Consider the following 15,566-nt stretch of genomic DNA (forward strand, 5'->3'; position numbering starts at 1 on the left):
TATTTTTACTAAATATAGGTATAGAGATATATCTAACTAAATGACTATAACTTAGTATTTAGTAAGGTATCATTCTTAAAGAAATAGTGCAATTTAATAAATTATTCCTCTTTCTGCTTAAAGGTTTAATGCTATAAAAGGCTAAGGCTTTATTATATTTTAATTAGCCCCCTATTAGTTACTATAAAGCCTTCCTTTTATAATTAAAAAAGGATATTTTTATCCTTAAGAATATTTTTAAAAAAAAGCTTTTTAATACGATTTTATAATGCCTTAATATCTTCTATTTAGGCCTAAATTATATTAAATATTATCTAATCTAATTGCTAAGTCTAAAGATATTAATATAATACTTTATAAGAGGTAGAAATATTAAACTTAGTTAAAATATACTATATAATATTATCTGCAGTTATTTAGTTATAATACTTCTATTATTTAATTTAAATATAGAAAGCATTAAGGTTAATAGAGAGGCGCCTTTTAGAGCTTATTATAAGGTTAAAAGAAAGATTAATATAATATAAAAAAATAAATTTATATTAAGAGGCTTAAGATAAGACTATAAAGAATAATATATAGCCTTATACTATAATATATAGCCTTAAAATACAGTATATAAGTATACTATACTAACTATAGTTAATAATACTAAGAAAAATATTTAAAATTGCTTATAATAAGGAACTATAAAGTGCTATAAGGTACTATAAGATACTATAAGATCTATATATATATTTATTATAGATATAATTTAAAGATATAATTAATTAATAAAGTAAGTTAATAAAAACGTTAAACTTTTACTATTAGGTATTATAATACTTTATATACCCTATAGTTATCTATAATAGCCTGTAATGCTCTATAGTGCTTTATATACCTATAATACTAATTATAATTTATAACCTATAAGCTATATTCTTATAAAAATAAAAACCTAAAAACTAATTATAGATAGCTAGAAAAAGTTAGTACTATTTTAAATAGTTATATATAGAATTAAAATACCTTATTTATTGCCTTTTGCCTTCTTAAATTTAAACTTACCCTTACCCTTAGACTTCTTCTTCTTTTTCTTATAGTTAATAACCTTATAGAAAAATTAAAAGAGTCTATAACATTCCTTCTTAATAAAGTCCTTTAATATATCTATAGAGTCCTCTTTACTGTTAGATAAAGAGCTACTATTACTACTAGTAATAAAAATAGCATTAAATATAGCCTTATGCTTTTTAAGAGTTACTATTAAATAAGTTAGTATAGAGATATATAAGGCACTATAAGTATATATCCTTAATATAGCTGCAATTTAGTCCTAAATAGTTCTAAAGGCAATTAATATAGCCCTTAAATAGAGCTATAATATAGTAATAAGTAAGAGCACTATTATTAGATATATACTTATTATATAAAAGTAATTTAGGCATTATAAATCTATATAAATAGTAAAATATAGTATTAATATTCTATAATAAGAATTTAAGTATATATTTAGCCTTAAGATTCTTACCTTTCTTTTTATATAAAAAAAGTAAATTAAGCTTCTTAAAAAGCTATATAAATTAATATAATATAATATAAAATAGAAAGTAATTAAATATCTTACTTTATTTTTATTAAACTTTATATATATAAGGCCTTTATAGGAATAATTCTTTAATGTATTTATATATACCTAAATAGTTAACTATAGGTTTATAGGAGGGCATTTAGCCTTATAGTTAAAAGTAAGGGTAGGAATCCTATTAACCTCCTTAACTAAATACTTAAAAATATAATTACTAAAGTTATATTATAAAGCTTCCTTTATAGCTCTATAGTCTTTATTATTATTATATTTAAGGATATATAGCTAATATTTAAATTATTTCTTTTTAATAATATAATCCTCTTTAAGAGCTTTATTATCTATTTCTTTCTTAATATAAGTAAGCATTTCTATAAGCTTATTATAATATTACTTTAATTTAATATACTTTACTTTAAACTTCTTAGTAGTAATATAGGCTTTTTTAGCCTTTTTCTTCTAAATAGCAATACAGTTAGCTTTAAGCTTCTTTTTAAAGGCAATATATTTCTCTTTAGCCTTCTTAATAGTAATATAATTAGCTTTAGCCTTCTTAGCAGTAATATACTTAACTTTAGCCTCCTCTACAGTAATATATTTAGCTTTAACCTCCTCTATAAAATAGACTTCTTTAGCTTTATAGGCTAAGCGCTCTCTCTTAGCCTTTATGGTTTTATAGAAAGGTATAATATTATAAAATTATATAGGTCTTTATAATATCTAAATAGATCTTTTAATTAAATATTAACCTTAAGTTACTTATATAGTATACTAAAATATAAAGAATAAAAGATAAAAGAGATATAAAAATAAAGCCCTTAATTATATAACTTTAATTAATATAATATAAGGGCATAAAAGGGTATAAAGGTAAGGTAAAGGAAAGGTTAATATAGGCTAAAGCCTAATGCCTTAGTGGTCTAGCTTTAAATATAAAATTAATGTAACGATTAGGTAGCATTCTAATCCGTTAGACCAAAAGATAAGGCAATAATAGCTAATCCGTTAGCTAGTATTGTGCTACTTACACTATATAACCTGCCGTAACCCCCCTATAACCCCCTAGTTACAGTGGCTTACAGGCCAGCGTTATAATTATCCCCCCTTCTATACAGTGCGTCCTCGCGCTGTGCCGCACAGCCAAGCCACTATATTTCAGGGCACCCCGGTCAATCCACAGGTGCGATTAGGCGATAACATAAGTGTGCGAACCCCCAAGACTTATGTGACTACAGGTATAGCCCAAAGGCACCTGCCAAGGAAGGCACAAGCCACATAGAGGTCTTGTGAGCCGGGGCGGGATTCGAACCCTCGATCCTGCAGTATCTGACCTACGGCTAGCTATTATTTTTATAACGATTAGGTAGCATTCTAATCCGTTAGACCAAAAGATAAGGCAATAATAGCTAATCCGTTAGCTAGTATTGTGCTACTTACACTATATAACCTGCCATAACCCCCCCTGTAACCCCCTAGTTACAGTGGCTTACAGGCCAGCGTTACAATTAAAGGGGAAATATACTTTAAATTACTTTAAAGTAAAATAAAAATAAAGCTCTAAAGTATATAAATTTAATAAGATATATATTAAGTTATAGAGAGCAATTATAGGTAAATATAATATACTAAAAGTAGGGATTTCTTACCTTATAAAGCATAATAGATTTAGGGAATAAAAATAAAGCTAAACTTAAGATTAATAATAACTATTATAAAGTTATATAAAGCCATATAACCCTCTTAAGCAAGGGGCTATAATTAGTTAGACCTATATATACCTCGCTTATATTAAATTATAAGGAATATTAACTACAGCACCGTATGGTATAGGGTCGGCCTACTAAGAGATGAATTTTGGCATAGATATCGATTTGGCCTTCCGTAGTGGGGGCCGAAATGGGCTTCTGACCACTGAGAGTTCAGTTGTCTAAATGCGGAATTAAGGCTGTAGATGAGGTCAAATGGCGTAGAAACAAAGTCGTTATGTATTGAAGCTCTATGTTATCTCGTGGCTAATACGTTATAACAAGAGGAATCAGGGCCAGAATAATCCATTTTGTAGATAGAGACTCTGTAAGAAGTATGGTACTTGTAGGTCTATGATATGCCCCAGCGTAGGCTACGTAAAGTGAGTATGGTACAAGAGCAGATGACTCAAGGAGCTGCACTGAAGGTTACGATGTGTATTATTATAGATAGCTTCAATGTAATATAGGATAGTGTAAGATACAACAGAGAACAGTCTCATAAATTAGTCTTTCTTCTTCCGAAGATCCATGCCTTCATAGTCAGGAAGTTTCCAATCACCTGTTTCTTCCTTCATAATATTCTTAGCAAGTACATCCAACCTAAAGAAAGAAGCAATGGAGAGGAACATGTTCAGAACCATAAGCAGAATCGGGCCGGATGGCATCTTGTGCCAGTAGGTCTTATCTTTCTCGATACCATCCTGAACCGTCTTCATAAAAGGCCTGAACCGCTCCTCATAAGCATGCAAAGCCTCAGGAACTATCTCCTTGGATGAATCATAGCGGCTGCAATGTCTCTGGATCTCGCCAGCCAGAACGTAGGCACCGACAAGGCTGGAAGTCGTGCCCATTCCTGTGGTTGCTGTTGGGCAATAGGCTGCATCACCAAGGAGTCCGACTCTTCCATTGAACCAGGTGTCTAGTCTGACAACACCCATGTGCTCGCAATAGAAGTCGGGTGAGTTCTGCATCTCCTCGATCAGCTCCTCTGACCGCCACCCAGCGGAGCGGAATAGCTCTGAGAAGATAGCTTTTTCATCTTCCACGCCGCCATCCTTACGGGCAGCCATTAGGCGTTCGGAATCATTGAGGCCGACAAGATACGCTTGGACGCGATTGGTCGAATGTCTTCGGGTGAAGAGTAGCCGCTTGCCCGGAGCGATATAGCCAGTTCCGTTGTATGCTTCTCCCTTCTTGATCGGGCGGGGAAAGGTGAAGTAGCCAACATAGACCCCGAGAAAGTTTACAGGGTCTTTAGCTTCAGGTCCGATCATCTGCTTCCTAGTACGGGACCACTGCCCGTCAGCGCCTATGATGAGGTCGTAGCGACCCTTGTCACTGTTTGAGAACAGAACTTCCACGCAATCGTCCAGCTGCTCAAAACTGTCGACAGTAGTACCAAATACGTATCGCACTCGATCTTTAGTTCTGTCGTATAGAAGCCGAATAAGGTCTCCTCTCATGATCTCGTAATCGGTGGTGAAACTCTGAAGTCCTGTGCCAGTTGTGTTTGCAGGAAAGTACGCTATAACCTTTCCGCTGCTGTTCACGAATTCCAGTCCCTGCTCTTTGACTGACATAGAGCGGAAGGCGGCCTCAAGTCCCATTCGCTTGAGGACCTCGATTCCATGTCCGCGGATGTCAATCTGCAGGCCGGTAGATCTAAGGTCGGGGTGTCGCTCCATGACTGTGACGTGGTGGCGCTGTTGGGCCAGCCAGTAGGCTAGGGCGTTGCCAGCAATGCCGGCGCCACAAATAAGGATTTTAAGTTCAGTCATAACTTTAAAGTGTCTTAGTAGTGTCGATTGGTCGAGGGGGGATGTAAGCGTGAAGTATAAATCCTTCTTATTGATGCAATGCTACCGCGCAAAACCCTAATTTACGCGCAGCACGATGAGCTTTTATTTTATATGATATAACTATTGTTGTTTCCAGCCCGAAATCGGGCACTGGCACAGCGCCTCGGGCTTTTCGCATTCGGCCTCGCTCTTTTGTACTCGGCTTCGGAGCCAGGCTAAAGCTCCATAAATAAGACAAGAACCCCACTGTCCCTGGCTTCATCGTTACCTTGAGTGTCTACAAAGAGAATGATCTCATGCTAGAGGTCCAGGGACGTCTTTATTATTAGTCAAGAAGGACGCTCCGATAGGCTGATATAGCCGACGAACATGAGTTATATCTTGGTGGGCACTATTGTCCTCGGCTTTCGGACGCATCAAAAAACATCTCGGGCCTCTGTTCTCCCACGAATCACGGTAGGAAGAGTGAGATCAGGGAACGCAGGGTCTCGGTTTACCATGTGATAGCCAAAGGAGGTTTTAAGTGATGCAAAGGGCGTAGGTTCTCCTTAGATGGCCTCTCTCGCCGTACTTGAACCGTCTTGTTTTCTACTTGAGCCCAGACTTGGTCGTAGGTTTTTGATTTATGGTACGACATAGTGGGCAATATAGACCAGCATGAGCTATCCCGCAGATAGAGAAGAAAAAATAGTTATCGCTTTTTAATTACGGGTCCCAACACAGGTAGCGAGTGACGGGGAATAGTAAAAGTGATTAGCGTGATATATGGAGACGCTTAAATGTCATGAGCCGTGTTTTATCTACCTGAAAGAGCTACGATGTCCTGGAGAGCAGCTACGCTGATTAGTGCCGATAGAGTGGTCGTGTCAAAATCAGCCTTGCCTCGGCTACCGCATCAACTGATGAAATTCAGGAGCGCCTATGGATACATGCTCCTGGTAGCAGTCTTACAACTGCTTGGGATATAAATAAGGATCTGAAGTCTTGTTAAATAGCCTTATTAGTTAAATCAATGAAATGGCTCAAGCTAGCGAGAATCTACAGGCGCTACCGAATTTCATCACTCAATGCAGTATTACAATTCGGCCAATATTTATAACCTAAGTATCCAAAGGTTCCATTCCCATTCTTCCTTCAGTGTTATTGGCTGGTCTTCACAGCTCGCCAGTCAGATATGGGCCAGCAATAGACTCGTGTTAGCGGCATGTCCTATCTCCAGCTCGCCTAAGCGATGTCGACAATCAGCCCGACTATGACAAGGCGTCGCGCAAGGCAGTTCGAAGTAAGCCAACGCCCACGTACATTTGCACTTTTGATGCAAGCCCACCCAATTCCAGGCTTGCATTAGGCAACCTGCATTTATCAGCTGCGATAAATAAATGAGGGGTAATCGTCCCACTTCAACTGACGCCGCTTTCCTCTCTATTTTCTGCGATATTTATGACCTCGATACTGCTTTCGCTGACTATTGTCGCCTTGGGAGTAACACTACAGTTTCCAATCTCTACAGTCCGTTGAATCCACCTTTATCAGTACTGGCCTCACTATCGTATCTCTTGTTTCAAACGATTCAATCATGGCTAATGATTGGGATGCAAGTGCGATTTCGGCTGTAGCCGCTTTGATCGTCGCACTCTTCGCACTCCTAGTCGCTGCTGCACAGGCACTACAGCACTACTTGATCACTGGTCAGCTCATCCGTCTTTGCGATAGTGTCGTGTTTGGTCCTTTGCCAGGTCAGGGCTATCGCGTTTGGCAGTTCTCCCAGTTCCGCTTCCGAGTGCTCTACTCTATCCCTCAGATTAATCTCGAGGCCGATCTGTGGCCAACGGAGAGCCCGCATATTAAGTCTTACGCTACCGGGGAGGAGATGCTGCCTGATCTCCAACCAGATTCGCTAGTTGACTACTCGGCTTCAAGCTCCTCAATTGAAATTGTGTACAGTCATAGAAGACATGTCAACAGGATGGGTACGGGATTAAGAGGCTCACGGACGCGCAGTGAATCTTCGAGTTTCTCAGAACGCTCCCGCTTCACTTATTGGGATTCTTTACGACTTTGGCTGCGTCGCAATCTCGCAAGGATACGATTGGTAAACCCACCAGCGAGCACCGACTCTTGTAGTTCTTCAAATAATTCTGACTACACTTCTTGGGAATTTCTGGGTATTTGGATGCGTCGCAATTTTGAGAGAGCCCGCTCAATCATACCGCCGACTAAAAACAAACAGCCAGCCTCTATATCTAATGACGCATCCGTGGGCGAGGCGTCCTGGGTCTCCTTCTGCAAAGCCATCAACGCGTCTTGTGGGGGGTCAGTGAGATACCGTTCTGTCACTTACGACGCCGACCGATGTCCCTCTGATCTCGTAACGGCGCCGATGCATGTTTCCATGAGGGACATTGCCGTCATGGGATTGACAGCGGGTATGAAGATCACAGACTGTTCATTCAAGGAAAAGTCCCTCTCGATGCAAGGCGCTATCGGCACGATTACTAGCTCCAACCATCCGATTCTTGGACCGATACTCCATTTCACGCCTAGAGCTATCAGTTCACCCTTACCTCGATCGCTGACTCCATGGGGTGAAGATGATAGAGGCATCGTGAATGCCTTTTGGCTGTCTCGGACATGGGATGTCTGTACTGTTGGAAAAGTCTATTTTGACTCTTTAAAGAGACGTACGACTCGACGGCTTGACGATCGATGGACTAGTTATCAAGATCCCGGCCATTATCAGAGGAGTCAGGGACACAAAAGACCGTTTAATATGGCAGGAATTGTTCCAGTGGACACTGATCAACGTCAAAGCCGAAGGAAAAAGAAGACCAAAGTCAAGACACCAGGCAGGACAAAGCCTACTGGGTCCGTGTCTGTAGGCCGCCGGTCGCAGGACGGAAATTGGCACATCATAGAGCCGCGTCCGAATGCTCAAGCAGCTGCCACAGAGGACATCGGGGACAAGGAGAAGGAAAAAGATTTGGGGGGAACTGGCGAAGGAGATGAACCACAGGCGCCACCAGTGCATCAATCTGCGTCGGCCACGAAACTTGACTCCTCCGGTGAGCGGGCTACATCTCCTGCAGAAGAATCATCCCAGCAGGTCTCCAGAGACGACTCAGCCTCACAACAGGCCCAGGAAACTGGTCAGGGTCCAGTCAAAGAAAAGGCGCTCGAAAGCCACTTAGAAAAATCCGACAACCCAGCTCAAAACGAAGCAAAACGAAAGGGACAAAGTGATGATATCCCAGCAGCACCTGTTGCCGAACAATTTGTACATGACCACCAACAAAAAGAAAGAACAGCACTTGAAACGGATCAAGGTGGAGGTCAATCTCAAAGTACCTCGTTAAAGCCTGACGAACAGAGTTCAGGTCCTCCCGAGATTAGTGTAAGGGGCTCCCTGTCCATGTTTGCAAGGCCAGTGCCTCGTCTCCTTCTGACGCAGACACCACACTGGGATACATTGCCAGAGGAAAGCCTACAAGGCGAGGGTCACCGAGAACCAGATATACACCAACCTCGGAGGAGAGCCACAGTCGAAGACGTACCAGACAGTGGCGATGAAGTAGCGTCTGAGCCTGGAAGACCGTTCGGTCCAGAAAGCCATGACCGAGGCCTTGCGGCCAAGAAGAGACAGGAGAGGAGGAACAAGCGCAGCCGAAAGATTCAGAAGGACAAGGCTATCGTCGAGGAGTCGTGGGCCAGTGATACCAGATCTCAATTTCTTTTGACGTATCCAGAAGAGGGACCAGGCTCAGAGCCAACGCCGAAAACAAAAGAGGACAAGGCTCACGCAAGAGAAGCAGAACGACGTCGCAGGCGTGAAGAGAGAGAGATAGAACGCGACAGACGAAATAGATCGCGAGGGAACGTTGTTTCTCTCAACCGGATGGACATGTATTGGTTCTGTCAAGTGGACATCTACCAGGGCTTCTGGGCTACACCGTGGCGATCCGACGCACCTCTTGATACATCGCTAGTAGGCGCCGTCACTGTCATTCTGGAAGCGTTGCTAGGATTTCTGGAAGAAAATGTCAGCTTAGTTTACTGCAGACCAATCCGCTTCCACACAACTCGAGAATGGATTACATACGGCGGCATATCATACCCGGCGTACGCAAGTAATGCCCGTGGCGGCGTTATTGCTAGAGGTTCATACAAGGGTGTTCGAGTCCCAGCGTTTCAGTACACTGTTCCGGCGCTCGAACTGCTGTATTCATACGAGTGGCAAGTATCAAGCTACCTACACGATCAAGAGCGCTACTGCGAAGACCTCAATATTGAATTGATGCGAATCGACGCATGGTTATCATACGTCGGTCGCACAGAACGAATTGCAAATGGACCCACAGATCTGTTGAAGGGAGCGCCGGCGCTTGTGCAGTTGCTGCAGGCTGACTTTGAAGTGGATTTCATGAACATTGACCTCTCAGCTAAAGAGGGTGGTCATCAGGACATACAGGGGTTAGCTGACAATGTGATGGATTTTCTTACGGACGAGGAGCTTGATGAGGCTGAGCAACTGTATATACTCGTGGCTTTGCTTCGTGCCGTCAAGGTCTGTCAGTGCGTCTTGGCTGGGTCGAATACCCGTGAGATGGAGGAGATTCTAATGAAGGATGTTCAGGCACATCTTGTTTGAGATTTAGCTGCCATAGTCGATTAATATTGGGAGGTATGAAAGGAGCTATAAAGGATACTATTGTGCTTTTACAAGGATAGCCTGTTATTGAATTGAATTGAACTGGGCTCTATCTCTTGTTTCATTGAGTCGGGCGATTTCCGGGCTACCCTAAACGTCACCTGCTTCTTATCGTTACTTCCTAATCGGGCAGTTTCACCGATAACGAACCCCGCACTAAAGCAAAACACAAACTGTTCAGAAGTCTCATGATCAACATATCTGTACATCGCAACCCGCAAGACCTAAAGACTGCTCAAAATATAAAGCTCCGAGAATCAAAGCAAGAATGAAATTCACCTTATTCTCCGGCGTGCCTAGTCAATCCCCTCTTCCAGAGAACCCACTATCCAAAGACTTTGAACTCATCGCTCTTCCCGGTCCCGACATTTGGAGAACTCCCTTTTGCGCTGGAGGCCGCGATGACTTCAACGGCCCCATCTACGCAACTCCCATCCCTCTATCCTCATTTAAAAGCGCCAAAGTTACCATATCCTCAGACTTTCCGGGGAATTACTTCCAAGGCGGTCTCATACTGTTCATGCCCGAAACCGTCCCAATCACTCAAACCGATTCTCAACTACGCCTCGAGGAATCACCAAGAACATGGATCAAGGCTGGAATCGAAAAAGTCGACGGTGAATTCTTTGCTTCCGTCGCTGCTGCGAAACCGTACTCGGACTGGAGTTTGGTCAGGTTGGGGGAGAGCTGTGCTACCTTTGAGATGGAGAAAGCGAATGGTTCACTTTGGATATATGTCACAGGTCAGGATGGGCGGAGAACACCAGTCAGGAAGTTGACTTGGGTGGTTGATGTTGCTCCTGAAAATGATATCTGGATTGGTGTCGCAGCTTGTATGCCTAAGGGTGATGAGAGTCAGAGCGGCGGAATGTTGAAAGTGCATTTTCGGGACTTTTCTATCACAACAGAGTAGCCTAGCAAGCGTATAACTAGGCGCCATAGCACTTTTGAATAAGTGCCTTTTCTCTCATACGGAAAACTATTGTTAGGACCTAGGACGCCGATCTTGTGTCGCTGAGATGGCCCGGAGTCCCTGACTCGGATGTCCGATTTGACCCAGCGGTACCAAGATCAGGGCCTTTCTGCCAAGCTGGTTAGGGTCAGTGATCCCAGTGGAAGTGCAGGCCAGATCGAACAACCTGGTATTCGGGTCATGCGCCTCGCTCGCAATCTCCAGGCATGATACCAACGACCACGACCACTGGCAGAGGAGAGGGCGTGTCCAGAGAAGATGTTGAAGTTGTGTCCTGTATTCGCATGCCTTTCGTCGCAAAGCTCAGAGGCGCTTGTTTGTTCGCGATACAGGTTTTAGTGTTCTTGATGTATGCATCAAAACTCAAGGCATGAAGAGCGAACAGCCACTGGTAAGTCAGTCAACTGGAAATCATATAAAGGTGTTGGAGAGCAGCACTATCCACTACCGAAGACTGATATCTTTCAGCACCCTCTGTCCCAGAAGTTCAGTCAAGCACACTCACCTTCATACCTTCACCAACCATGAAAACCGTGCAACGTGAGCTTCTTCCCCTTTCTATCATCTTGATCTTGGTATTCATCATTCTCTTCTTCCTCTCCTTCTGCATCACCCTCCTGAAGTACATCCGACTTCTCCTGGACCTTTTCTTCACCGCTGTGTATTACTGTATCATCCCAGTGGGTAGCATCGCACTTCTCTTCTACCTTTTTTGTTCAGCAGCGTAAGTATCTCAGTCTCTGCTCTCTGACTGATACTCGATTGAAGATCCTCGGTCTTCAACATGCACTTTTTGCTGGGATTTGTCACTGTGCTTTTGGGATTGCTCACCGGTCTTTTGGTCATGCAAGCCTTGAAGTCTCCCTATTTTCTGTTAGGGCATTTTATCAACTTGTTTTTTAAGGTGTATTGCTTGTTGCTTTGGTATTTCTGTCTCCGTCTGATTAAGGAGGCGCTGCAGCGGCATTTTGGTCCAAGGGTTTGAACCACGATGCGGGATGAGGGTTCACTCATGAATGTTGGCAGAATGTTAAGGTTTCGGTAGTGCAACATTCAGCCCCAATATTCCGCCGTCGGGGTCAGAAGATGCAAGAAACGTCAGGATATAAGTGCTTATAAAGATAGTTAGGTAGTTTAGCCTAAGCTTAACAAACTCTTTACCAAGATTATTCTAGTACTCTCGTCTGAAGCTGTGACTTTTCATGATTCCCAAGGGACGCCCGGCACATCGATTTCTTCGCGGCAAGCGGAAAGGCCATCTTAAAGATCACTATATATATATAATGCAATTAAATTGTGCTTATGGGTAGAGATACCCTTTATTCCTACCAACTCTAAACAAAGAAATCCAAAGTCATCACAATGTAACTACCCATTTCTCCCCTAACCAATGGGCTCTTTGGCACTCGGAGCGGAGACATGTTGTGAGACTTGTTCCTCCGTCCACTCCCAGAACCGTTTCGCATGGCCAGTTCCCCCTTCAGCCTCCGTCCTTGATCCTTTGATCATGGCCGGCAGTGCATGCCACAACCTTCCCCACGGCGAAACTACAAGTCCATCAGGTCAGTGCATCCACAAAAAGCATCTCTTGAACCACTTACTGAATCTGCCCGAATTCTCAAGCGTCACATCAGGCGAGAACCCAGCGAAGATATTAACATACCCACCATAGTATGACGGATAAAAAACAGTCTTCCGAAGAATCCAAGTCAAAAGTTTCCCCTGCGTGCGCCAAAGCTCTGAGTCGAGATTGCCCGGGTTGAGCGGCACAGAGATGATACCATCGCTTTTGTGGCGAGAAGCATATTCTGTGGCGTGGTAGTAGTTTCCTAGCTTGCTAATTGCATATTGTTGAAACAGGCTCTGCTTGTTAATACCTTGAACTCGATCAATGTATTTCTTCGTGGAAGTCCAAAACGCGGCTGTTGACGATGCCCAAACCACGCGAACAGTTCCTGGTGCAGCTGTCTTTGCAGTATCGACCAACACGGGCGTCAATCTCTGTGTCAGCGCAAAACTACCAAGACAGTTGGTTCCTAATTGTAGCTCGTAGCCTTGCTTGGTCTTGGAGCCATACTCAGGAAATCCAACGCCTGCATTATTAAAAAGGACGTGAAGTTTATCTTCCCTGCCGAGGAATTCTGCTGCTGCTGCTTGAACACTATCGAGGTCCGCGAGGTCTAGTTGGATGCAGAACAATTCGCCTTGTGATTCCGGAAAGGCAGCTTTGATCTCGTCGCGGGCCTTTTCGTTTTTCGTTGTTGTTCGTGCGAACATGTAGACTTTTGCATTTTTGCTGTAGACCATCTTGGCGATTTCTTTCCCGACGCCGGTATTTGAGCCTGTGATGGCGATCACCTGGAATTTGGAAAGCAGACGTCAGTGAGGGCTATGGGGGTGATGACGGATAACGACGTACTTTGCCTTTGAGATCAGGTAAATCATTTTCTGTGTATTTTGGGCTGCCAGCGAATAAGCTCTGGCGTACAATGTTGAATGCTGCTGCCATGGTGTCGTTCTGAGTTGTCTTCTGTGACATACGAATACATTCAGACGATTGACTGGGGTGGGAGCAGGCCTTGCTATTTATTAAATTTACCGTGATGGCAACGCGTTCGGTCGATGATGCACGCTTTCAAGGACATGATGATCGACAGAGGCACTCGGAAGCTAATCTTCAGTGGTCTAAGCGCACTGTAACCGCTAAAGATGATTCGCTGACTGCAGCATGGTGTACCGCTAGCCTCAACTTTAACCGTGCGCTTGGACCGAGGTATGACGTCTCCTTCTGAAGCATCACTAGCCTCGCTTCTACGCTCATCCTCTTGCAACGAAATCAATTGGATCTCGGTATCTTCAGTGATAAGATGACAGACTTGGCATTAGTTCTCAAATGCGATTTATCCTTCTCAAATAACTACTGCAGCTTCAATACATCCTTCAACAGCGCCAGCGCCCCAAACAGCTCATTATCATGATACTTCCTCGCAACAATCTGAAGATTGATAGGAGCACCAGTAAAGTCCGACTCTTCCCACAACTTCTTCACCTGTCCGCAAGCCTCGCTCAACGGCTCATATCCGTTAGAATACTTCTCACTCCCCTCCACCTTGACAGGTGTAGGAACGACAACACCAGGATAGTCCACGAGGTTATACAGCGATGTATAGTTCCAGAAGAGCGCTGTATCATGAGCTGATGCGGGTCCGACAAATGCAGGTCCAATGAGTATATCCACGTCTTGATCCTCCCAGCTCTTTGCAAATGCCCAGCGAAATTCATCTCTCTCCCGACGCATGAGACTCAAGTCAACGGCTGTTTGCATACCAAGTGGCTCTGCATCCTTCCAGATCCAGTCACTCAGAGGATGGATGGGCTCTCCGGTGGCTTGAATAGCATCTCTTGTTGGCTTTCCACCATCCGGCCAATACATGCGCCGAATCTTGGACCAAGCGCCCGCCGAGTCAAAGACCTTGAAGTCCTTGAGCTCAATAAGGTCTTTGTATCTTGGATCACAGAGATGTTCTCGTGCCCACGCCAGAGCCTTCACAACTGGAGGTTGAGGAACAACAAATCCATCGTTGTTGACAAAGCCAATCTTCAAACGACCATTGATAGGAGTCTTGAGACCATTCCAAGGGATAGGTACCAATCTTGGGTCCTTGAGATGGGGCTTGGACGACAAAACGCACTGCATCAACAGGTCCATGTCTCTCAAGCTCCGGCACATAGGGCCAGTGGAGGCCAGAACAGTCAACTCAGCTGGAAACGGCATTGCATCGAAACCTCTCATTGGCATCGTGTATGACGTTGGCTTGAATCCGTAAATACCGCAAAAGGCTGCGGGACCACGGATACTACCGCCGATATCAGTGCCAACGCCGAGAACAGAACCCTTCATTGCGATGAGGGCTGCTTCGCCGCCGGTCGATCCACCTGCCGAGAGTTTGATGTTGAAAGGGTTGAGGGTACGACCCCAAAGCGAGTCAGTTTCAAGGTGCATGATGGTTTGGGGCTGATTGGTCTTGCAATAGAACACGGCGCCGAGACTCCTCAGAATCGCAACCATGTCGCTGTCTGTCGTATCCTCTCTTAAGCTCGCCAGACAACCTTGAGATGACAGCGTTCCAGCTATGGCCATGTGTTCCTTGATGCTGATTGGCAATCCGTGCAGAGGACCAATGGGTTTCCCGTGCTTAGCCATGTACTCATCAAGACCTCTTGCTTGAGCAATAGCTTCATCCATGAGCCATTGCGTTAGACAACAGGTGAGTTGATGTGCGATGATAGAACGTTTGGCATAAGCAGTGGCGACTTGGACCGCCGAAAATTCACGGCTGGCGAGGGCCTGTAGCAGACCAACAGCATCATAGTCTTCTGTGATGTGGAACTCCTCCTCAGTGAGGATGCCGCAGGAAGCAGGGATGTTGGAAACGTCGAGGGGAGGATTAGCGATTAACTCGGCAGGGAGGTAGTACTCTTGAGGGACCTTGGCCTTGATGGTGTTGATAAGAGCAGCGCGTCTAGCCTCAAAGGCAGGTGTTCCGCGAGGGACTGGCTTTGGCTCAACAGTGAATGAAGTACGCTGCTCTATATCATCGGTGGCTCTCACTTGAACAATGGAGGCATCTTTGATCAGGGCCTGTGGTCGGGAAAGCGCAAGAGGGGCAGGTGAAAGGACGCTCATGGTGAATTGGGGACGATGTCTGATAGAAGTTGATATGTTCAGAGATAATGACTTTGGATGGGAGAGACATAGATAGACCAGATA

General features: G+C 43.8%; 5 protein-coding genes; 2 read left to right on the forward strand and 3 right to left on the reverse strand.

Moving 5' to 3' along the window:
* Positions 1-3,821: 3,821 nt before the first annotated feature.
* FFUJ_12797 (putative 2-polyprenyl-6-methoxyphenol hydroxylase/FAD-dependent oxidoreductase) lies at positions 3,822-5,096 on the reverse strand (the record flags this gene model as incomplete). The annotated part of the gene is made up of 1 exon (XM_023582445.1): positions 3,822-5,096. One exon carries the CDS (start codon positions 5,094-5,096, stop codon positions 3,822-3,824), a length of 1,275 nt encoding a protein of 424 aa, XP_023434979.1.
* Positions 5,097-6,693: 1,597 nt separating this feature from the next.
* Positions 6,694-9,762, forward strand: FFUJ_12798 (uncharacterized protein; the record flags this gene model as incomplete). Its single annotated transcript, XM_023582446.1, has 1 exon — positions 6,694-9,762. One exon carries the CDS (start codon positions 6,694-6,696, stop codon positions 9,760-9,762), a length of 3,069 nt encoding a protein of 1,022 aa, XP_023434980.1.
* A 328-nt stretch (positions 9,763-10,090) lies between these two features.
* FFUJ_12799 (uncharacterized protein) lies at positions 10,091-10,735 on the forward strand (the record flags this gene model as incomplete). Its single annotated transcript, XM_023582447.1, has 1 exon — positions 10,091-10,735. The coding sequence occupies one exon, from the start codon at positions 10,091-10,093 to the stop codon at positions 10,733-10,735; it is 645 nt and encodes a 214-aa protein (XP_023434981.1).
* Positions 10,736-12,178: 1,443 nt separating this feature from the next.
* FFUJ_12800 (related to Oxidoreductase, short-chain dehydrogenase) lies at positions 12,179-13,304 on the reverse strand (the record flags this gene model as incomplete). XM_023582448.1 has 3 exons in its annotated part: positions 12,179-12,342; positions 12,397-13,153; positions 13,215-13,304. 3 exons carry the CDS (start codon positions 13,302-13,304, stop codon positions 12,179-12,181), a joined length of 1,011 nt encoding a protein of 336 aa, XP_023434982.1.
* Positions 13,305-13,712: 408 nt separating this feature from the next.
* FFUJ_12801 (related to general amidase) lies at positions 13,713-15,482 on the reverse strand (the record flags this gene model as incomplete). Its single annotated transcript, XM_023582451.1, has 1 exon — positions 13,713-15,482. One exon carries the CDS (start codon positions 15,480-15,482, stop codon positions 13,713-13,715), a length of 1,770 nt encoding a protein of 589 aa, XP_023434983.1.
* Between the last annotated feature and the right edge of the window lie 84 nt (positions 15,483-15,566).

The sequence above is a fragment of the Fusarium fujikuroi genome, chromosome FFUJ_chr08 (genome assembly GCF_900079805.1).
Source record: "Fusarium fujikuroi IMI 58289 draft genome, chromosome FFUJ_chr08".
NCBI lineage: Eukaryota > Fungi > Ascomycota > Sordariomycetes > Hypocreales > Nectriaceae > Fusarium > Fusarium fujikuroi.